General features: G+C 36.9%; 1 protein-coding gene and 1 pseudogene across 2 annotated transcripts in view; one reads left to right on the forward strand and one right to left on the reverse strand.

The window, feature by feature from the left end:
* SBF2 (SET binding factor 2) overlaps positions 1-23,833 on the forward strand; it is a 483,232-nt gene that overhangs the window by 274,544 nt on the left and 184,855 nt on the right. For both annotated transcript variants that reach the window (XM_029956586.1, XM_029956585.1), the window contains exons 12-14: positions 107-235; positions 3,782-3,880; positions 16,259-16,463. In XM_029956586.1, the coding sequence (XP_029812446.1) occupies positions 107-235; positions 3,782-3,880; positions 16,259-16,463 (433 nt within the window). The remainder of the gene's footprint in view (positions 1-106; positions 236-3,781; positions 3,881-16,258; positions 16,464-23,833) is intronic.
* LOC115306619 lies at positions 5,845-12,826 on the reverse strand (annotated as a pseudogene).

Here is a 23,833-nt window from a genome sequence, read left to right on the forward strand (position 1 = left end):
TTATACACAGAGATACGTATTTAGGTGTTGATCTTTCTATTTTTGTTTGACGATTCATCCATTACTAAGTGACAAAATATTCATTTCAGTTTTTCTTTCTTTACAGACAGCTTTCTTGGGGCAGCGTGGTTTGGTTGAGAATGATTTCCTCACTAAAGTGCTCAATGGAATGGCTTTTGCAGGTTTTGTTTCAGAAAGAGGTCCTCCCTATAGATCCTGTGATCTCTTTGATGAGGTATAGTTCTTATCAAATGAATGTATATTTACAGAAAAATTGGACTAGCAGTTAAAAGTGGAGAAGTCTTTAAGTCAAAATCCTAAATACATTATAAATTAAATATCAAATAATCCAAATGTTATTTTATTATTATTATTATTATTATCTTACATTTATTTATTTTTGAGAGACAGAGTGAGACACAGTGCAAGCAGAGGAGGGTCAGAGAGAGAAGGAGACACAGAATCTGAAACAGGCTCCAGGCTCTGAGCAAGCAGTCAGCACAGAGCCCGACACAAGGCTTGAACCCATGAACTGTGAGATCATGACCTGAGCTGAAGTTGGATGCTCAACTGACTGAGCCACCCAGGCGCCCCTATTTATTATTATGCTTATTAAATCTTGGTATTAATAGTGTGGATTGGAAAATTAGAAAAATATAGGATGTCACAGAAGTAAACATAACCTCTTGAACAACTGAATTTAAATAGTTCATTAAAATCTTTTTTGAGAAGTGACAGTGATTATATATATATAGAACTCTTATGTTTATTTTTTTAAGTTTATTTATTTATTTTGAGAAAGAGAGAGCAACCACAAGTTGGGGAGGGGCAGATGGCCTGAGCCAAGATCGTGAGTCAGATGCTTAAACAACTGAGCCACCCTGGCACCCCAAAAACTCTTATTTATAAAGGCAATGATACATTGATTCCTTTATCAGTTTCATAGAGAGAAAGGTCTAAGTTTAATATATATAGATATGTGATTTTAAACTATGGTTACATTTAGTTTATTAGTGTCATAGAGCCATAGTTTGGTTTAGTGGCATTCTTACCAATCAAAATAATCAACATTTGTCTGTCTCCTGTAGGATATCTTAAATATATGGAAGACAGATTTTATCTCTATCTTCAAGGAATTGGATTTAAAAAGGGAAAATTAGGACAAATGTGACTCAAAATAAGGATGTTATTTTGTGTTAGTTGTGGTTTATTTTAGTACATTTTCCATTTATCATTTAGCTACATTCTGGTGGATGGAACAATGAATATTATTCCCATTTCCGTTTCTGAAAGAGCACTGTATTGGAACCAGTTAATCTAGAGGTTCCTTGAAGTCTATAAAAGGAAAACACTCCTAGCACCCAAGACAGTGGAGAATAGTAATAGTGATTATATTTTGCTGCAGGTTATTTTATTTTGTATAGATAAGATAGGAATCAAATTGTTAAAGATACTTGGTTCAGAGAATGATCTTTATTTTCAGTAAAAATAGTTAAGTAATCACAGATAAGAATGAAAGAAGAGGCACACGTTGTAGTTCTGAGTATGGAGACCTGCCCCAAATACTTCAGTTAATAATACAAAGCCTATGAAGACTTAGGAGAGATTGCCCTGTGGTGAGCAATTCTTTCTGATCAATTACTAATCACTGATTCCCTAATACCAACATGTAATATGATGGATCACTGACTGTCTAACATTAATGTATGTCAGATGTTAGATCCTGAATTAAGTAATCAATACATAATGTTTTATGGCGTTAAATTAGATGCTCTCCAAGGTCCTTTCTAGCTCCCACATTTTATTAGTCTCTGAAGCCTTCTGAATAGTAACATTGGTTTATGTATGCCTCCCCCCCTTTTTTTCCTAGCCAATTCTCTTAGTAACTCCTTCTGGCAGCATTATCACAGCTAGTAAGTCAGATTGATTACTTGCAGAAAACTTGCTTCCACAGCCTCTGACTGTGTTTGTAAATCCTTCCCTTTTCTCCCTCTGCTTTTCAATCTAACCGTGACCTCCCACTTATCATACTCTGCTCTTATATCCTAACCTCCTCCAAACCTACCTAGAATAAATGACTCTGAGAGCCACTTAGTCTTCATTAAATTTTAAGTCTCTAACTTTATATGGCAACTCATTTTTTATTATCTATCTTTATATACATTGGAAATAATGGTAAGGCAAGGACTGATTCCTATTGAATCTTCCCTTAGTCATCATCCAGTTCTGTGTTCTGCCTACAGTTACAATTTTTGGTGTCTAATTGATGTTGTTACTTGAAAGTCAGGTGTTTTTTTGGTTGTTTTTTTTTTAATGTTTTATTATTTATTTTTGAGACAGAGAGACAGAGCATGAGCAGGGAGGGGAAGAGAGAGAGGGAGACACAGAATCAGAAGCAGGGTCCAGGCTTTGAGCTGTCAGCACAGAGCCTGATGTGGGGCTCGAACCCACAAATGTGAGATCATGACCTGAGCCGAAGTGGGAGGCTTAACCAACTGAGCCACCCAGGTGCCCCAAAAGTCAGGTGTTCTTATGTATATTTCAGTCAAAGGCCTAGAAGGGATGAGATACGAGACCTAAGTAATTTCTCCTTACCCCCCCCCTTTTTTTTTAGAGAGAGAGGGAGAGCATGCACAATCAGGGGAAAGGGGCAGAGAGAGAGAGAGAGAGAGAGAGAGAGAGAAATCTTAAGCAGGCTCCATGCTCAGTGTGAAGCCCAATGTGGGACTCTATTTCACAATTCTAGGATCATGACCAGAGCCAAAATCAAGAGTCAGACACTCAACTGAGCCACGCAGGCATCCCCTCCTTTCCCCACTCTGGGGCCATTCACTTGCTTGAATGTGCTTTTAAAGGAAAATAGCATTTGCTCCTAGGAAACAGATCCTTTTTTTCATTTAACCCAGGGTAGCCTACCACACCAAAGACTTAGGAGTCTTTGAGGGTCAGCCTGCATTGTGCGTTCTCTGGTGCCCACACTCCCATCAAATAAGCCTGTTAGAAGGAAAGAAATGTTTGCCCTTGTTTGACAATCTTTCTGAATCCTGGCCTAGAATAGGTGAAGTCAGAGTTTTATGTTTGTCTGTTCCAATGAATCTGTTAATTTCTAGAAGGAAAAATCTTACATTATACCCTTTTTTTAAAAATCACTCATCTATTTATCCTTATTCCCATTTTTTTCCTTTTTGTCCTCTTTTCTCCACTCCCAAGTAGATACACGCACACAGTTCTCCCAGTAAATTAGTTGAGTAGGGAAATGAATTAGAGTTATATAATGTAAGAACTAGAAAGAGGCCACAGATCATTTGTTTTTCCATCTGATTTTAGAGATGAAGGGACTGAAGCTCAGGAGTTTTAGTGACTTTTTCCAAATCACTGTGAGCAAAGCTAGGACTGAAGTCTGAGGAGTGATCTGACTTAAACATTTGGTTCATATTTTGTGAGCTAGGGAAATGTTTAGAGACTTTCTGTCTGTCTGAAATTCTCTGAGAGAATTCTCTGAATGAGGCCTGGAGAATAAGAAGGTCTCTCTCAGATTCTTCCCCAAGAAGAAATAAGGCCCTGAATTGTCAAGGAGACACCACCAGGCTATTCAAGGACTCAGTTGACTCTGTAACTTTAGAGTAGAGGTCAAAAACAGTAAAAATGTAGAATATTTTGTTTTAATAATAGCATATATTTTAGATGCTTTTTGGTTTGCAAATTGTATAAAATTATCACACAGTTTTCTAATTTAACGTATTTTAGAGTTGATGTTTTGCCATTTGATTCTTTTTCCAAGTTGGTAGCTTTTGAAGTAGAGCGAATTAAAGTTGAAGAAAATAACCCATTGAAGATAATAAAGCATGTCAGAGAACTTGCCGAGCAACTATTCAAAAATGTAAGTAAGTATATTTATTTAGACAGTCATTAATTTTAAAAGTATGTAATTATTTTGTTTAAAAAACTAAAAAACTTCATCTTTCTAGTAATAATCTTTTTGCGTTGACTTAAAACCTTTAGGATCATAAGTTATAAGATATATGCATCAAAACAGACCTCATTTTTCAAAGTGATTTTCCTGCTAATCCACTATATGATGAAATCATCTGAGTCACCGTTTCCCAGTTTGCTATGTGCCCTCACTGGATTTTCATTTAGGTCCCTGTCTTCTTAAGAGCATATTGTACATTTTTAAGACATAAAGATTGGAGACCAGAACTGGAATTGACCAATGTGCTCTGCTTTGTTGTAGTCCACTGATTGTCAGCTATATCAGAAAAAGTGTGAGTTGTATTGTTTTGAGCAGCCAGAGAGTGAAAAGCTGAAAGGAAGAAAGCAAATTTTCAAGAAAGTCAAGGGTGGAAATACTCCCTGTATAGAAGACATGCAGTGAATTATAAAGATTGGGATGTGACAGAGTGTGAAATAATTGTTTGGATACCAAGACAGAAGAGAACCCAAGATGACAGAGTGATCACATGCATGCTGATACCACCATTTGGGTTTTAGCTAGTGATTACTAGTCATTCTTCCTACCTGTGAAGATTTTCAGAGTTGAATCCTTTCACTAAAAAAAGGAAAGTAAATGTGAAGTATAGTCTTCCACAGGAGAGTTGAGGGAAGATATATTTATTTTTAGGAAATACAGTTAAGAAGCATTTCAGATTGGTATTCTAGTATTGTTTAACTTAATTATTTGAATAGTTGGACCTTTTTGGACATTGGGTCGTTAGTCAATGCTTTGTCACATCCATTTGAAATCGGACACCCAATTGGATAAAAACAAGAATGCTAAATTGTGTTTCTTTGTTTCATGATATTCAGTTATTTATGAATTTTGTTTCTGAAGTTATTTTAAAATTTATCCCTTTGACTAGTACCCTAAACTCCACATATAACTGTGTCCATTATACTAAGTCTATTTCTTGATTACTATGTTAAACTTAAAAAAAAAAAAAAAAAAGAATTCTGCCAGAAGGGAAATGTGTGTTCTGTGCTGGTGTTCCCCATTTATAATGGCTGTGTAGAATTAATAGAGAACATGACCACATGAGAAATTTCTATTGATTGATTATAATAATTATAATAAATATTGAGTGATTAGCACAATGTGCCAGGCATGGAATTAAGCACTTTACATATATCATCTTTAATCTTCATAACAACAGTGTTAAGATAGGTGTCATTAACCCCATTTTACTGAGGATAATTGGCTCAGGATAGTATGGCTATTAAGTGATTGAATCCAGATTTTAAATTCAGAAACTTTCAACTATCCAATTCCTAAGCCTATTTTCTTTCCCTCCATTAGACTGGCTCATCTCCAACTGGAAAAATAGTAATATTTCCAATGGCTGACTTTATACTTTGTCCTTTTAAATCATTTTAACATACTTTCTCATTTGATCTTGGGAATGACCCTATGAGATAAATAGGGCATTGTTGGTATGTGGGAAACCAAAGGTAAAAAGTCTTTTTTCTTGCCCACTAGGAGTGGTTTATTGATGAGTAAATGGCAAAACATCAAATGGAAATCAGTGTTTGAGATTTTGGAACTAATCCCTTGAATAATTGAATATTTATGTCTTAGATCTTTACAAGACTATTCCAGAACTGCCTGTAAGTGACCAGAGCTGGGGTTCTGACATAGGTTTGTCTGTTACATGACTGACTATACAGTGTGTATGTAAGGGAGTGTGCCAAGCCACTCTGATGTAAAAACAAAGTAATCTCCCTTCTTGCCATTCTAGAACTTAAATTTTATGATACATAGCTTGTATTAAGCTGACACAAAACTGAAAACTGCAATAAAATAAATAATAATTAAACATCCTTTTTTTTCCTCTTTAAATAGATACTTTATTATATCCACAGGCAATAAAATCCCAGGGCTACTGTTAGACAAGTAAATCCAGACCCTGCTAAATATTTAATGATATCAAGCTTGTGCAACTCCAGCATGGTTTCGAGACCCATGACCTCAGTGTCTATCTTGCTGCCTGTCTGGGTGACAGCTCTATCTTGCTGGGCACACAGTGCCACCGTCTTTTCCTCATTTCCAGCAGCTTCCTTTCATTTCAGTGAACACAGTTCTTTTACTCTGCTCTTTTCTAGAGTGAAGCCTAATTTGGTTGTCTTTTTGGACTTTAAACACTCATCCATTACTTGGTATTTTAACTGATGTGGTTCGAGGTTTATTTTCTCATAATCTGCCCTGAAAGCTGAAAACTCCCTGTTCTCCAAAATAATCATATCTTTTTTCTCACTAGCAGTCTGGGACATTATTTGCTGAACAGTGATCGGCTACATCTTGGTGACCATATCCTTATAGACAGTATCCATGTTAATATCCATGTTCTGACCAATGCAGAGACAGTGATTTCTGCTTGTTGGGTGGTGTGACCATTTTCTTTCTTTCTTTCTTTTTTTTTTTTGGAGTAAACACACTGAGGCATGGGTGTCCAGTAGAGCTTCTTATTCCCGCAGGGGTTGAAATCTGTCCTTTTGTGCTCCAAATCTCTCCAGTACTCCAGCCGCAGGCTCCTCCTGCCCTGACCACTGCTGCTGCCCTAGGGGTAGGGCTCCAGGTACCAGCGCTCCTGTCCTGGAGCCCTCCCAGCCTGCGAGGGGCCAGTGCAGAGTGGGCACAAGCAGCCAATAGTTGTACGTTATTATAGGTAAATGGAAAACACAAACAACACCTGATGTGGTTTAGGTGTTGAGGTGCAGAGCCAGGGGCCAAGAAAGAATTCTTGAAACATCTTTGGTGCAAAAAGATTTTTCTTTTAATGTTTTTATTAAAACACAGGAACAACAAGACCCATGGACAGAAAGAGCTGCACTGAGTTTGTGACAGGTGACTGATTATATACTTTCAGCTTGGGAGGGGGTTAGGGATAGCACAAGCCTCCAAGAAATTTTGAAAATAAGGTTTCCAGGACACTGTTGGGAGCTATTGTTAAGAAAAGGTTATTTATTACTCTTTAGTAAAAAGTCAGTCATGAGACCTTTCTGATGTGTATCAGTAAGCCTTATACTAAGAGTATGTATGATTGCCAGTATACAGCTTGGTGGATAGAGATAAAGGAAACTCCCAGAAGAATTTCTGTACATTTAAGTACATTCACAGGATCCTGAGGGGTTGAGCTAGGACTGTCTTTTGCCCTTAGCAAAGTGTCAGCGGGAAGATAGCTGAGTTCCTAGAGGGAGGTCACTCTGCCTTTTTCAAGAACTTGTCAATGGGCTCTAAGTAGTAAGGAAATTTAATTGTTTTCTTATTGCTTTTGTCCCCCAAATCAACACCTTTCCTTTAAAAACAATACTTTTAAAGTGATTATCGTGAGGGACTGTATGACTAGGTAAGAGATGGAAATCACCCTTCAAATGGACTCTGCATTTCTTGAGTCCTAATTTGGACTCCTCCTCCAATCTAATCCTATTCCATTTAATTTAATCCATTCTATTATTTCAGAATGTATTTATTAAGCATCTACTATCACCAAGAATTTTCTAGGTACACAGTTCCCCTAATACCCTTCAAAAGAGGATACATAGACATGATGAGTGAGAATTTCAGAATATCCCCATGGATTGTCCTCAGACTTTGAGATTGTGTCCAGTTCTAAGATTCTAAACTCCACATGGTCCCACCATTCCTGAAGTAAATATATTACAAGGTTAAAAAACAGAGCATGATGATAAAGTTACTTTCTTGGGTCATGCAGCAAGTGAAGGGAGGTAGGAAGGATGGTCTCAATGCAAGGAAAGTAATCCAGATGGTTCTATTTTTAAGTAGTCAGCTTTTTTTTTTTTTTTTATCACATTCTAAATTCCCTTTTGGTCAGCAAGAACCAACCATATAATTTGACTGTTGCCTTATTATTGGGTTAGAATTGAGACCTGGTGATTCCACTTAGATGTTTGTAAATACATGTTTGTTGCAGTGAAGTCTGGTATGTGTGCCTAGTCTCTCTGCTTCATTTCCCTTCGAAGTACCTCAAAAATGAACCTCAATTTCTGTTTCTTCTCTTTACTTCCTTGTATTGCTTTTTAGTGACTGAGAATGTGAGGAGATGTGAGTGGGATGACTTGTAACTGGGGTTATGTGCTCTTTTAACTTTCTGGAGCTTCCTAAATAATTAAGGAAATAATTTGGTGACTTAGGTAGAGGAGGGGGATGGGAAAGAGACATGAAGGAGAAGGAAGGGAGTAACTCCATTAGAGACAAATTGTGTAAGCGTTGGCAAGGTTTATACCAGGAAGATCACTGGCCATTCACTATGCAGCTTTTCTTTCCATTCCCGACTGGTAATCCTGGGTCTGAGTCTGTTCACTTTGGCTTTCAAAACCTTTCATGTCTATATGACAGCACATTTATTTACTTGCTGGCTCTATCTCTGTGATTCTCATATATACTAATAAAGGACCACTAATGGTACACGAAATGAGAATGTTAGGATAGGCCAACGCAAGAACTTTACAAAACCTCCATTCCAAGGCATCAAGAAATCAGTAGTATATGTATTTTACTCTTTTACATAGTATAGTTTTTCTAACTTGTTTTGCCTCTGCAACAGTATATAAATATTTCCTAGACTGTGTAATTTGACATTTTTTTAAATTTTTTTTTTTAATTTTTGAGAGACGCAGAGAGACAGTGTGAGCAGGGGAGGGTCATAGAGAGAGGGAGACATAGAATCCGAAACAGGCTCCAGGCTCTAAGCTGTCAGCACAGAGCCCGACATGGGGCTCGAACCCACGAACCATGAGATCATGACCTGAGCCAAAGCCAGATGCTCAACTGACTGAGCCACCCAGGCACCCCACTGAAAGTTAAAGAAAAAATGAGAAGAATTGGACTTTCTTATAGAATAATAATGAGATTTCTATTTGTGCCTCATGGGTGTTTCATTGCCTACCATTGCAGTGAATAGGTTTTAAACTCCTAATGGGAGAACAAAACCCAAATACAGGAATAGCCATTATAAATCACACAAATCCATATCCTTACATTTCAGTATAAAATTAATTTCACTACCAGGCAAATTTAATCTACACTGATGTTACTTGTACTCTTTGCCAACTGTGAATAAAAGGATTTTGTTGTTGCTATAGGAAGGAAGTAAAATATTGTGATCACCTTTAGTCTTAAAAAGTCAAAACAGACAGCTTACTCAGATTATTATGATGAAACAAGGTCCCCAAAGCATAAAAATCAGACTTCTCCCCCATCTTGTCTGATTTATTTGTTCATTTTTAAATCAGGTTTACTGTGATATAATGCACATGTAGTAAGATGTACCTTTGGGGGGGGTTAATTAGAGGTACTTTTATTTTAATTTCTTTTTTTTTTTATAGTTTATTGTCAAGTTGGTTTCCATAAAACACCCAGGGCTCATCCCAACAAATGCCCTCCTCCATGCCCATCACCCCCCTTACCCTTTCCCCCTCCCTCCTCAGCCCTCAGTTTGTTCTCAGTATTCAGAAGTCTCTCATGATATGCCTCCCTCCCTCTCCCTATTTCCCCGCTTCCTCTCCCCCATGGTCCTCTGTTAAGTTTCTCCCCTTAAACTTATGAGTTAAAACATACAGTGTCTGTCCTTCTCCGCCTAACTTATTTCACTTAGCATGACACCCTCGAGGTCCATCCATGTTGCCACGAATGGTTAGATTTCATTCTTTCTCGTTGCCATCTAGTATTCCACTGTATATATAAACCATATCTTCTTGATCCATTCATCAGTTGATGGACATTTAGGCTCTTTCCATGATTTGGCTATTGTTGAAAGTGCTGATACAAGATGTACCTTTTTAAAATGTACTCTAGATATTGACGAATAAAGCTGTACACTCCATCACCACTTCAGTAAGAACATAGAACATTTTTGTCAATCCCCCCTAAAGTCCTTATCTCTCGTTATAATCACTTCCTCTTACCACCTCAAACTCTTAATAATGGGTCTGTTTTCTGTCTCTTTAGCTTTTGCCTTTTATGTAATGTCAGTATGTAGCTTTTTGAGTTTGGTTTCTTTCACTTAGCATTTCAGATTCCTTTATGCTGCACAGATTAGTTGTTTGTTCCTTTTCATTGTTGAGTAGTATTCCATTGCATGGATGCATCAAACTTCTATTTATCTGCTAACCAACTGAAGGGCAGTTGTGGCAATTGTGAGCAAAACCACTCTAAACATTTGCACAGGTTTTGTGTGAACATAAATTTTCACTTCTCTTAGGTAAATATTTAGAAGTAGAATGCAGGATGCTGGGATATATGGTAACAAAATGTTAACTTTAAAAAAAAACCTGCCAGACTGTTTTCCCAAATGTTTATACCATTTTGCATTCCCACCAGATGTGACATATAGAAGTTACCTTTCTTCTGCATCTTTACCAACGTTTGTATCTTCAGTTAGGTTTTTTTTTTGTCTTATATTGTTTTAGCCATTCTCATAGGTGTGTGGTGGTGTGGTATCTTATAGTTTTAATTTGCATGTCAGCAGGTGAGCAAAAGTATAGGTTCTCTTACCTAGTCGATGTGACCTCCCTTGGCACTTGTGAAAAGAGTACTTGTCTTAGAATATGAGATCTCCATCTAGAATCATGAATTAAAGCAGTGGTTCTCAACAGGGGCCCCCGCTCCCCTCCAGAAATATCTGGAGACATTTCTGTTTGTCACAGCTGAGGAGAGTGTACTAGTGACCTCTAGTAGGCAGAAGCTAAGGATGTTTGCAAACATCTTGCAATTTACAAGACACCCACTACCTCTCCAACCAAACAAAGAATTATCTAGCTCAAAATGTTAATAGTGCCCTGCTACAGAAACCCTGGATTAGGGGAACCAGTGTATTAGATATTAAAGGCATACACCAAACTTATTTGTATTAAGGATGCAGCTTTAATTGAGTTGGGTGATCACTGAAAATCCAGTGAGAATGAAAAGTTGAGAATGTTTATTTCCATCTATATTATATTTACAGCTAGGTAACTCTAAAAAGTCGAGTTACATTCTGTCAGTGTTTTAATGGCTTAGTCCAATGATAGTATTGATGTTAGCTGTGTTTGAAAGATTTTGTGTAACTTCCTATCCCACACAGCTCTATAATAATTGGTGCACATTAAATAATTATTAAATACTTAGATTAATATGGGAAACTTGGTAGCCACCTATAAAGTCACTCGATTTGTCATTCACTGCTGAGACTAATGTGTAGGAAGAAATTGTTTTCCCCAATGTTGCCTACTTTGGATTTCCAGTAGGGTTTGGGGCTTTTTGTTTTATTTTTCTTGCTTTGCTTTTATCTGAAGTGCATTCTCAGCTTTGTTTTCTGTAAGCCCTAGGCATATTCTCATTTCACTTGCCAAAAAAAAAAAGAGAAAAATCCATGTTTCCAGACCAGATGGTATGTGTGTCATTTTTTCAAGTCCGAGAAAATCATGGTGCCTCCCTTTACTATCATACATTCTCAAAGCAAGATTACAGAGCCCATTTCTTGAAAACCATTATCTAATTTTAAAATTCCCTCTAAACAATAGTGCATTTTGCTGGCTTTTGTGGGCAGTTCATCTTGGCTGCCTTGAACAAAATTGTTACCATGTTCATCCTACTGTTTAGTGGCCTGAATTCTTGGTTATTAATTTATATTTGCATTTCTCTGCAATCAAAGATGAAAATTTGGCACCTTCTTTTTTCTATTGAAAATAATGAATTTCCTTGTTTCCACAAGGATATTCAACAACAGAATTAGGCTGCGGTTTTTAATGAGCTCAGTAATCTTCAAGGGACAAATCCAAATGCAGCTGAAGTTCCAAGTAAGAGCAGATGTTTCTAAGAATATGCAGAGTTCAGTGAGCCTTTTTCCTCTCTTTTTTTTCTGTCTTCTTGAAAGCCATTATGTGACCAATTTGGGTATAAAGTAGCAAGTTTATTTCTTTACATTTACCGCACTGCCCGTTAGAGGGCAGCAGTATGCAGACACAGCAGCCAGAAAAGCCAAGCACTTTGATTCACAGACAGGAGCCTTTTTGCATCTTCTAAACACAGTTGAATATGTTATAATTTAGTAACTTTATCCCATAAACTGAATTTTATGTATAATATCTATGCAACTGCAGGATAGCCTCATATTTGAACTTTGTTTTAAAATGATTAAAAATACTTTTTAATCTTAATTGTGATGGATTTGGCTTATGATATTTCAAAATGCTTATGAGAAGAATAACACTACTAATGACTAATAGCAATACCTTTTCTTTAATAAGTTATTCTGTTTTAACCCTTATTGACTATGATTTTTGTTGTTGTTAAAATATAAGTAGTTGGTGATATGCTGGGATTCATGGGAGAAAGATGTGGCTTGAGTTTTGGAGGTATGGTGTCATGCTATAGAATATGCAGTGAATAAATATTTTTTAAATGAATACAGTCTAAATTTTTGGAAAACAGCTTTCACATTATCTGGGGAAGTGTGTGTGTGTGTGTGTGTGTGTGTGTGTGTGTGTATGTGTTGGTGTGTCCGTGTGTATGCACACACACATACATGCATACACACACACACACACACACACACACACAAAGTTTTCCTGTAACAACTCATTTTGTCTTCTTAAGAGCCTTATGAAGTAGGTACTGTACTATTATCTAGATTACAGGTGAGGAAACTAAAACACAAGTGGTGAGTGAATTGACACTGTACCAGGTCACACTGCCAATAAGTGGCTAAGCTGGAATTTGACCCAGCAGTTCTAACGTCAGAGACTAGGCACTAAAAATACTTTGTTGTACTACCTCTCTTATTGAATTGTCTAACCTTTCCCTGTGAATCATAGTGTGACCTGTCTCTATCATGTTTTTACACAGTCCTATTTCTGGGGTTTATTACATTAGCCTTTAAAAAAATTTTTTTTTAATCTTTTTTATTTATTTTTGAGAGACAGAGAGAGATAGCATGAGCAGGGGAGGGTCAGAGAGAGAGGGGGATACAGAATCTGAAGCAGGCTCCAGGCTCTGAGCTAGCTGTCAGCACAGAGCCCAACGTGGGGCTCGAACCCATCAACCATGAGATCTTGATCTAAGCCGAAGCCTGATGCTTAACCGACTGGGTCACCCAGGTGCCCCTACATTAGCCTTTTTAACCCTTCACTAATACCAGTTAGCCATACTATATTTATTATTATAGGTTTATGTAAATTTTGAGATCTGGGAACTTTGACTTCTCTACTTACTCTTCTTCAGAATTGCCTTGACTATTTTTGGATCTTTATTCTTCCCTATAAAGTTTAGGATGAACTTATCACATTGCAGGATTTTGAGTAGAAATAATATGTGTATTTTATTTTTCTAAATGAACCCAGGTCATTTTTGGAACAAGATAAAAGAATATATAGTAAGAGAGAGATATAAAATATTTATGAGATATAACTAAGGTGTATTTTTTACTTTAATTTTTCTATGTTTTAAAATTTATTACAATGAATATTATTTCCATCATGGAAAATGTATTTTAAATTTTTATTTTTATTATGAAGAAAATAAGTATAAATAGAAACAGAAGTAATGAAGAATGTACTTAAATGATTCTTATTCAGACCTCAAAATCCATATGATTTTACCTTTCCAGCCTGAAAAAAAAATATGCCGATGAGTTTTAGAAAATTGATATTTGTAACTTTGAGAAGATATCTTAGACATTGTGCTTAGACATTTTGAACAGAAAAACAAGCATACCAGTTTTGAAAAGGACAGTTGCAAAAACTACAGACCAGTGATGTTGGTGTTAATCCAGACATAATTTTAGAACAGTTTTTTTCCCCATACAGTTTAGAAAGTAGTGATGATGAAGACTTGGCATAGGAGTTTATTTATATATTTTCCCTGCCTTCACTAACAATGCAAAGGGAAAATACAAAGTGCATATGAGGGTTGCTTTGGCAAGAACAAATTTTATATCTGATTTCACCGTCTCAGGAACCTTATAAGAGAAGCACATGGCTATCCCTCAGGCAAAGTTATTTACCCAGCATCACACATAAATCAAACAGGTTTTTTTTTTTACACGTAAAAGAGTATTAATTATTGTGTTGCTGAGATATGCTACCTATGTCATCTGCCACGGCTCAACTTTTTTTTTTTTTATCTGGGTCTGGACCAAATCACCATAAAGAATTGTAGGGAGCAGCTCAAGTAGATGATGACAGATATCCATTTTAACTATCTGGAGAAAGTATAGGGTAGTATTGAGCTTAATCTTCAACACAAATAACAGGTTCAGGGAGAAAAGGGAATTTTCTGGTTGCAAGGGATAATGTTAGAATTGGTCCAAGAATAATGGTAAAACAGCCTTCCCTTGAGAATGTTTTTAAAGGATAAATTCCATTCTACCTGTGGTGTTTGAAATGTAATCCTCCTTAACTGGGTGGCTAGATAAAAATTTATGCCAGCCCTAGGGTCTATGAAAATATTAGCTGACACATTTAATTCAATTATTGCAATGCTAGTATGTGTTTAACATTGTGTCCCACTCATTAGGAAATATTGGGAAGTAGTTTAGGGTGCCTCCTTTTTGCCAGGCAGTTTCTAGATGCAACAGGTATACAGCAGAGGACAAAGAATATGTTTTTGGTTTGCTGACATGTTGGCCTTCATGGAGCTTCATTTTAGTAAGAAAAGGGTAGACAATAAGGAAGTTAAATAAAATTTATTGTATGTGAGAAGGTGGTAAGTGCTAAAGAGGAAAACACAATAAGAAGGATAGGAAGTGTATTAGGGGGTATAATTTATTTTATTGTATTTTATTTTATTTTTATTTATAGTTTATTGTCAAGTTGGTTTCCACAGAACACCCAGTGCTCTTCCCCACAAGTACCCTCCTCCATGACCATCACTTGGGGGTATAATTTTAGATAGGGTGGGCAAGAAAGGTGGCATTTGAGTGAAGAAATGCAGGAAGGAATAGAGGATGATGTTCACATTGTAGGGGGATAGGCAGAAGGAGGAGTTAAGTGCAGAGGCCTTGAGGCTCAAAAAAGAAGGCCTGTGTGGCTAGAGCAGAATGAAGGAAAACAGTAGCAGCACACAGTCCTATGGGAAGGATCTTGTGAGGCTTTGGAAATTATTTTAGGAACTTTGGATTTTACTCTAAGTAAAATAAAGAGCTATTTGAGTGAACAGAATATTGAGGTGATAGTTTGACATATTTTTAACTAGATCACTCTGTCTGCAGTATTAAGAATAGAGGGAGGGAGGTAATGAGGGTAGAAGCAGAGAGACCAGTCAGAAAACTGTTGTTCTCTGATAATGTAGAGATGTTGGCTTCAACCACAGGGTTGTTGAAAAATGGTCAGATTATGAACATATTTAAAGGCAAAGTCCAAAAAGTTTGCAGAGGAATGGATAATTGAGTGTTGGAGAAAGGCATTAAAGATAGCTAAGCTTTTCACCTGAGTGGAAAAATAAATATGCCATTTACTGAAGTGGAGAAGACTATGCAAAGCAGATTTGGAAGGGAAGAGTAAGTGCTCCATTTAGACATATATTTAAGACTTTTTTTTTTTTTTTAATGTTTTAAGTTTATTCACTCGGGGCGGGGGAGAGGGGACACAGAGCATAAGCAGGGGAGGGGCAGAGAAAGAGGGAGAGATAATCCCAAGCAGGCTCTGCACTGTCAGTGCAGAGCTGGATGTGGGGCTTCAACTCATCAGCTGTGAGATCATGACCTAAGCCAAAGGCAGACACTCAACCGACTGAGCCACCCAGGCACCCCAAGAAGTTATTTTAAATCCAAATGGAAATACTCTGTACAGGCAGTTGAATATATGTGTATGGAATTCAGGAGAAAACTCAGAGGAAAGAATTTATGAATCATTGGTGTTTTTATGGTTTAAATATTGAGAATGGAAGTTGTCTCCAAGGAAATAGGTGTAAGTAGAAAAGAGTCCTGTAGTCTGAGCCCTGGGGTTTTTACACAGTTAAGAGTTTAGGCAGATAAAAAATAGACAAAGATGTAGCAAGAAGACCTAGAAACCAAGTGGAGAAAGCATTCATAGAAAAGAAATAAGAGCAGTCAGCTGGATTTGTATCAGATGCTGCAGATAGATCCTGTAAGAAGATTCTTGTACTGTCTTTTATGGCATATAATATATATATGTCTTTTATGGCATATATATAATCACTCATCTGTCTTATTTCAGTTTGTGTCCCTCTGAACTCCCACTCTCTGCCTGGCAGTCTGCCATTTTTATTTCAACTTTTTTGACTAATTTTACCTGTTTGATATTGCAGGAGAATCCTAACCCTCATATGGCATTCCAGAAAGTTCCACGCCCAACAGAAGGATCCCACTTGCGAGTTCATATTCTGCCGTTCCCAAAGATTAATGAAACTCGGGTACAGGAATTAATACAGGAAAATCTTGCTAAGAACCAGAACGCACCTCCTGCTTCACGAGTGGAAAAGAAATGTGTCGTGCCAGCTGGTCCACCTGTTGGTATGTATTTGTCCCTTTGTTTTAAAAGTAAACCTTTTATGAAGATACAAGACACAAGAATGAAAATGTACCACTTGACAAATTTTTACAAAGTAAACAAACTTGTGTGACCAGAATTAGAGCATTTTTAACACCCAGAAACACTGTTCCATTCACTGTCTCTCACAAACAGTAACCATTAACCTAACTGCTACACTATAGAATGTTTTATTTTAAAAAAAACAGCTATATTGAGTTATAATTCACACACCATAAAACTCACTAATTTAAGTGCATGATTCAGTGGTTTTTAGCATATGCACGGAATTGTGTCACCATTTTCACTGTCTAATATCAGATTATTTTCATTATGCCAAATAGAAATACCCATACCCATTAGCAGTCACTCCCCATTTTCTACCAGAACCACTCCTCCCTACCATTAGGCAATAATCTACTTTCTATCTTTACAGATTTACCTATTCTGGACATTTTATATTAATGGAATTATCAGTATGTGATCTTCTGTAACTGGCTTCATTTAGCATAATATTTTCAAGGTTCATCCACGTAGCATATAACAGTACTTCATTGCTTTTTATAGCTGAATAATATTCCATTGTTTGGAGATATACATGTATATATGTATGTGTTTGTGTATATGTATTTGTAAGTATATATATTTACGTTTGGTTATCCATTCACCAATTGGTGGATGGTTGGGTTGTTTTTGACTACTATTAAGAATGCTGCTGTGAGCATTCATGTGTAAGGTTTTGTATGGATATATGTTTTCAGTATTCTCAGGTATAGAACTAGGTGTGGAATTTCTGGGTCATCTAGTAAGTCTATGATTAATGGTTTTAGAAACTTCCAGACTGTTTTCCAAAACAGCTGCACCATTTTACATTCCCATCAGCAGTGAATGCGCATTTTGGTTTCTCTATATACACTGATGTTGTAGAACATCTTTTCATGTGCTTCTATACCTTTTTATATCTTCTTGGGAGAAATGTGTATTTAGATCCTTTGTCCATTTTTACATGGGCTACTGGTCTTTTTATTATTGATTCATAAGAGCTCTGTATATATCTGACAAGTTCCTTATCAGATATGTAATTTGCAAATATTTTTTCCCATTCTGTGGGTTGTCTTTCTTTACTGATTTTTGTATCTTTTTTTACTTTAGCTATTGAGGGAGATGTGTTATAGTCTGTGATAATGATAGAATTTACCTATTTCTCATTTTAATTCTATTCATATTTTCCTTCATATATTTTAGAGATGATTTATTGGATCCAAATATATTTGTACATATTATAGCATCCTGGTGATTGATCCCTTTATCATTATGAAATATTCCTCTTTGTCTCTAGTAATGCTTCTTGCCTTAAAGTATACTTTGATGTTTATATAGCTATACCAGTTTTCCTTTGCTTAGTGTTTGTATGGTTTATCTTTTTTTATACTTTTATTTTCAAATTTTCTAGGGCTTTATGTTTAATATATGCCTCTTGAAGGGGCACCAGGTGGCTCAGTTGGTTGAGCGTCCAATTTTGGCTCAGGTTGTGATCTCTTGGCTCGTGGGGCTGAGCCCTGCATTGGGCTCTGTGCTGACAGCTCAGAGCCTGGAGCCTGCCTTGGAATCTGTGTCTCCCTCTCTCCCTGTCCCTATCCTGCTTCCTTTCTCTCTTTCTCTCTGTCTCTCTGTCTCTCAAAACAAATAAATATAAAAAAAAGGTATGCCTCTTGTAAGCAGCATGTGGTGGGTTTTTAATTAGCCAGTCTATCTTAGTACCTTACTTATATTTATGGAAATACAGCTACTGATATAATAATGGTTTTAATGGAATTTAGTGGGTTGGTTTTTTCTGTTTAATCTTCCCCCTGCTTTCTTGCTTTCTTTTGAATTAATAAACTATTTCTCTTATTCCATAATTTATCTCTGTTTACTTTTTATTTATACATTTGCTTATTGACCTTTTAGAGGTTTACCTAGGAACTATAGCACATATCTATTTTTGTCAGTTCAGCTTTCACCAGAAACTTAGCTGGTCAGACTAGCCATCTGCCAGATTGAAGCCTGGATTCTCAACAGTCTTCTGTCTCTACCCAGTATTGGTAGATCATCTAGGGAAAAAATATACATGTGTCTAAACTCACCTCTCCAAGTTTTTTCCACCTCTGGAATTTTAGTTTCTCTAGTCCTTGTGCTTCTGTAGCAGTCTGATACATTTAAATAGTTCAGTTTACATGTTATCTGACTTTTGTAATTGTTCCTGGTAGGAATTTTAGTGTGCTACAAACTGTTCTATCATACCTGGAAGGAAGTGTGGTTTTATTACCAATGAATAATCATATAGTCATTGTATGTTTACATAATAAGCTTAATAATTATGTATTGTTAACATTAATGTTATATTACATATATAGTAATGTTAATGCCACTCTACTTATTTAGTAATGTTAATTTGCCATTATTTTCCTAAGAATACCTCTTACACAAGTGTTGATTGGACTTTCACACGGTGAAGAAGAGGGAGAATATAGATACATTAGGGTCAATAGTTCTCTTTTGAAGGGATTAGTTAGGTAATTTTATTATTCGTAAGCTAGTTGAGTTCTTTCTTTAATGTTTATTTATTTTCCAGAAAGAGAGAAAGCACAAGTGGGCTAGGGGCAGAGAGAGAGGGAGACAGGATTGGAAGCGGGCTCTGAGCTGAGATCCAAAAGCCTGATGTAGAGCTCTAATTCACAAACTGAGACTATGACCTGAGCCGAAGTCAGACACTTTACCAACTAAGCCACCCCAAGTTCTTTCTTTAAATACCCACATGAAGTTTGATAAAGTTTAGTTTGCTTGAATTGTAGCCTTAATTGTCTCAATATTATCCTCATATAATCTCTTTACTTTCTTCATTTTTAATCCACATCATATTCATTCTTTAGATGCATTTGGAGTATGTAATCAGTGAGAGAGGTAAACAAGACTTAGTATTTGGCCCTGCATGTAAAATCTGAATGAACAAACAAACCAGTAAATGAATGAATGCAGGGGCCTCTGTCCAACTTTCTGGTTCATTTGGGTTGATAAGAATCAACATTTCCCTTGTACTAAAATTAAAAGGTATGAATGTTTTATTTTACATGATACTCATTTCATGAGTATAAAATTGCTGTCACCTTAAGAGGCATTCATATTGTGAGAAGCTAATTAGTTTTGAACTATTCCTCAGAGGACCCAGAACTAGTATTGTTAAGCAAAAGCCTTAGAAGGGAAGCCCTGGGGGGCGCCCAGGTGGCTCAATTGGTTGAGCATCTGACTTCAGCTCAGGTCATGATCTCATGGATCTTGGGTTCGAGCTCTGTGCTGACCTCTAGCTCAGAGCCTAGAGCCTGCTTCAGATTCTATGTCCTTTTTTCTCTCTGCCCCTCCCCCAGTTCATGCTCTGTCTCTTAAAAATAAATAAATATTTAAAAAATTTTTTTAAAAGCCCTGGGAAGTCAAGTACCCACAAACCAGAGTTGTCATCAGATATTAGGAAGCCAGTATTAGAACACCACAACTGGAGTTTTGGCTAGTCTGAAGTATCAGTAACTCCAAGTGAAGAGCTTTCTTCTCAGAGTGAACTAAGTCATAGACTGAAAGGAAAACAATAATTCCCACATGGTAACAGACTTATCAGAAAATGGCCTGTCCTAAAGAAAATTTAAAATGTTGCTGAAGATGTTACTCATCATCAGGGAAGTACAAATCAAAACCACACTGAGATACCACCTCACGCCAGTCAAGATGGTTAAAGTGAACAAATCAGGAGACTATAGATGCTGGTGAGGATGTAGAGAAATGGGCACCCTCCTACACTGTTGGGGGGGATGTAACCTGGGGCAGCCACTCTGGAAAACAGTGTGGAGGTTCCTCAAAAAATTAACAATAGAACTCCCCTATGACCCAGCAATATCACTGCTAGGAATTTACCCAAGGGATACAGGAGTGCTAATGCATAGGGGCACATGGACCCCAATGTTCATAGCAGCACTTTCAACAATAGCCAAATCATGGAAAGAGCCTAAATATCCATCAACTGATAAATGGATCAAGAAGATGTGGTTTATATATACAATGAAATGCTACATGGCAATGAGAAAGAATGAAATCTGACCATTTGTAGCAATGTGGATGGAACATGAGGGTGTTATGCTAAGTGAAATAAATTAGGCAGAGAAGGACATATACCATATGTTTTCACTTATAAGTGGAACAGGAGAAACTTCACAGAGGACCATGGGGGAGGGGAAGAGGAAAAAAATAGTTTGGGAGAGAGAAAGAGGCAAACCATGAGAGACTCTTGAATACTGAGAACAAACTGAGGGCTGATGGGGGAAGGGTAGTGGGGAAAAGGGGTGATGGACACGGAGGAGGGCACTTGTTGGGATGAGCACTGGTGTTACATGGGAACCTACTTGACAATAAACTATAAAAGAAAAAAATAAAATCTAGTTGGTTTAATACAAAAATAAAAATAAAAAAATTAAATGTTGCTGAAGAGACTTTAGAATTAAAAGTTTATAAACACAGCTTAAAGATGTTGCTCAATAAAGTACGTGGTATTATTTGGAGACTCTAAGAAGTTTCCTACTCTAAATATAGATCAATTTCTATATCAGTTTAATTTATTGACCTACATGTGTGGAAGCACCAGACAGAGCATGCAATTAAGAATGAGCATTTTGAGGGGAGTGGCAAGATGGCAGAGAAGTAAGGAGCCCCATTACCTCCATCCGCCTGCAATTAGCAAACTGAGAAGAATTAAAAGCCACAGCTTTCTGATCTCCAAGAATGGAGGTGTGCACACAGACCCCTTATTGACAGCAGCTTCATGGATTGCTGAGGCTACCTCAAGAAACAACCCAAAGCACACATAGTGGAAAGTCCCAAATATCGCTGAGTAGGGAAATAAAGTAATCTGAGGCATTACAAGAGAAACTGAGAGACACCATTAAAAAAATATCTCCTGAAATGACAGACACTAGACAGTCAAAAAGCCTCCTTCAATAGAGAAATACTAATAGGTGCACAGTGCAGAACGAGCTTTTAAAACTGACAAGAGACAGAAAGCTAGCCAAATGACGAAACAAAAGAACTCTCCACTAAAGAAACTCCAAGAAGAAATCGCAGGCACAGACTGCTCAAAACAGACATAAACAACTTAACTGAACAAGAATTTAGAACAATTGTCATAAAATTAATCACTGGGCTTGAAAAAACCATCAGAGAAGCTATTGATACACAGACTAGAGACCTTCAAAATAGCTGTGACGAGTTAAAAAAAGGCTATAAATGAGGTGAGTAATAAAATGAAGGCAACCACTGCATGGATTGAAGAAGAAGACAGGAGAATAGGTGAAACAGAAGACACAGTTATAGCAAAAGAGGAAGCCGAGAAAAAGAGAGAAATTGATATAGGAGAACAAAAGGAGAATCAGAGACCTGAGTGATACAATCAAACGGAAAAGTGTCCTTATCATAGGAGTTCCTGAAGAGGAGGATAAAGACAGGGGTCCTGAAGGGGTGCTGTACCAATTATACACAAAAATTTCCCCAATCTGGGGAAAGAGAAAGACATTTAAATTCAAGAGACATACCGAACTCCCCTAAGACGTAACATAAACCTGCCTTCAGCACGACATATCATAGTGAAACTGGCAAAATATAAAGATAAAGAGAGAATTCTGAAAGCAGCTAGGGATAAAAGGGCCTTAACATACAAAGGGAAACCTATCAGAGTGGTTACAGACCTATCTCCTGAAACTTGGCAGGCCAGAAAGTTATGGTGGGAAATCTTCAATGTGATAAACAGGAAAAATATGCAACCAAGAATTCTTTATTCAGCGAACCTGTCATTCAAAATAAAAGGAGAGATAAAGGTTTTCCCAAATAAACAAAAGTTGAGAGAATTCATCACCACCAAACCAGCTCTACAAGAAATTCTAAGAGGGACTCTATGAGGGAAATGTAGCAAGGAATATAAGGTACCAGAGACATCACTACAAACATGTACTCTACAGGGAACACAATGAATCTAAACCCACATTTTTCAATAATAACACCGAATGTAAATGGACTGAATGCTCCAGTCAAATGACACAGGATAGAAGAATGGATCAAAAACCAAAATCCATCTATTTGTTGTCTACAAGAGACTCACCTTAGACCTGAAGACACCTTCAGATTGAAAGTAAAGGGATGGAGAAATATCTACCATGCGACTGGATGCCAAAAGAAAGCTGGAGTAGCCATACTTATATCGGACAAACTGGACTTTAAAAAATAAAGGCAGTAACAAAAAATGAAGAAGGACATTATATAATAATTACAGGGTCTCTGCATCCCGAAGAGCTAACAATTATAAACATCTATGCGCCAGATTCGGGAGCTCCCAAATACATAAAACAACTAATCACAAACAGAAGCAATCTTATTGATAAGAATGTGCTAATTGCCGGGGACTTTAATACCCCACTTACAGCAATGGATAGTTCAACCAGACAAAAAAATCAGGAAAGAAACAATCAACCTGAATGGCACACTGGAGCAGATGGAATTAATAGATATATTTAGAACTCTGCATTCTGAAGCTAGGGAATTCACTTTCTTCTCGAGTGCACATGGCACATTCTCCAAGATTGACCACATACTGGGTCATAAAACAGCCCTCCATAAATACAAAAGAATTGAGATCATACCATGCACACTTTCAGATCACAATGCTATGAAACTTGAAATCCACCACAGGAAGAAGTCTAGAAAACCTCCAAAAATGTGGAGGTTAATAACTACCCTACTAAAGAATGATTGGGTGAACCAGGCAGTTAGAGAGGAAATTAAAAAATATATGGAAACAAATGAAAATGAGAATACAACAATCCAAACTATCTGGGACACAGCAAAGGCAGTCCTAAGCGGAAAGTTCATTGCAATCCAGGCCTATTTCAACAAACTAGAAAAAGCACAAACTCAAAACCTAACAGGGCACCTAAGGAAACTAGAAAGGGAGCAGCAAGAACACCCCAAACCCAGCAAAAGAAGAGAAATAATAAAGATCAAGGCAGAATTAAACAAGATAGAATCCACAAAAACAATTGAACAGATCAATGAATCCAAGAGTTGGTTTTTTGAAAAAATAAACAAAATTGATAAAGCTCTAGCGAGGCTCCTCAGAAAGAAAAGAGAGAATGCTCAAATAGATAAAATCATGAAGGAAAATGGATCTGTTACAACAGATCCCTCAGAAATACAAGCAATCATCAGAGATTACTATGAAAAATTATATGCCAACAAACTGGGCAATCTAGAAGAAATGGACAAATTCCTAAATGCACATGCACTT

The sequence above is a fragment of the Suricata suricatta genome, chromosome 11 (genome assembly GCF_006229205.1).
Source record: "Suricata suricatta isolate VVHF042 chromosome 11, meerkat_22Aug2017_6uvM2_HiC, whole genome shotgun sequence".
NCBI classification, from domain to species: Eukaryota; Metazoa; Chordata; class Mammalia; order Carnivora; family Herpestidae; genus Suricata; species Suricata suricatta.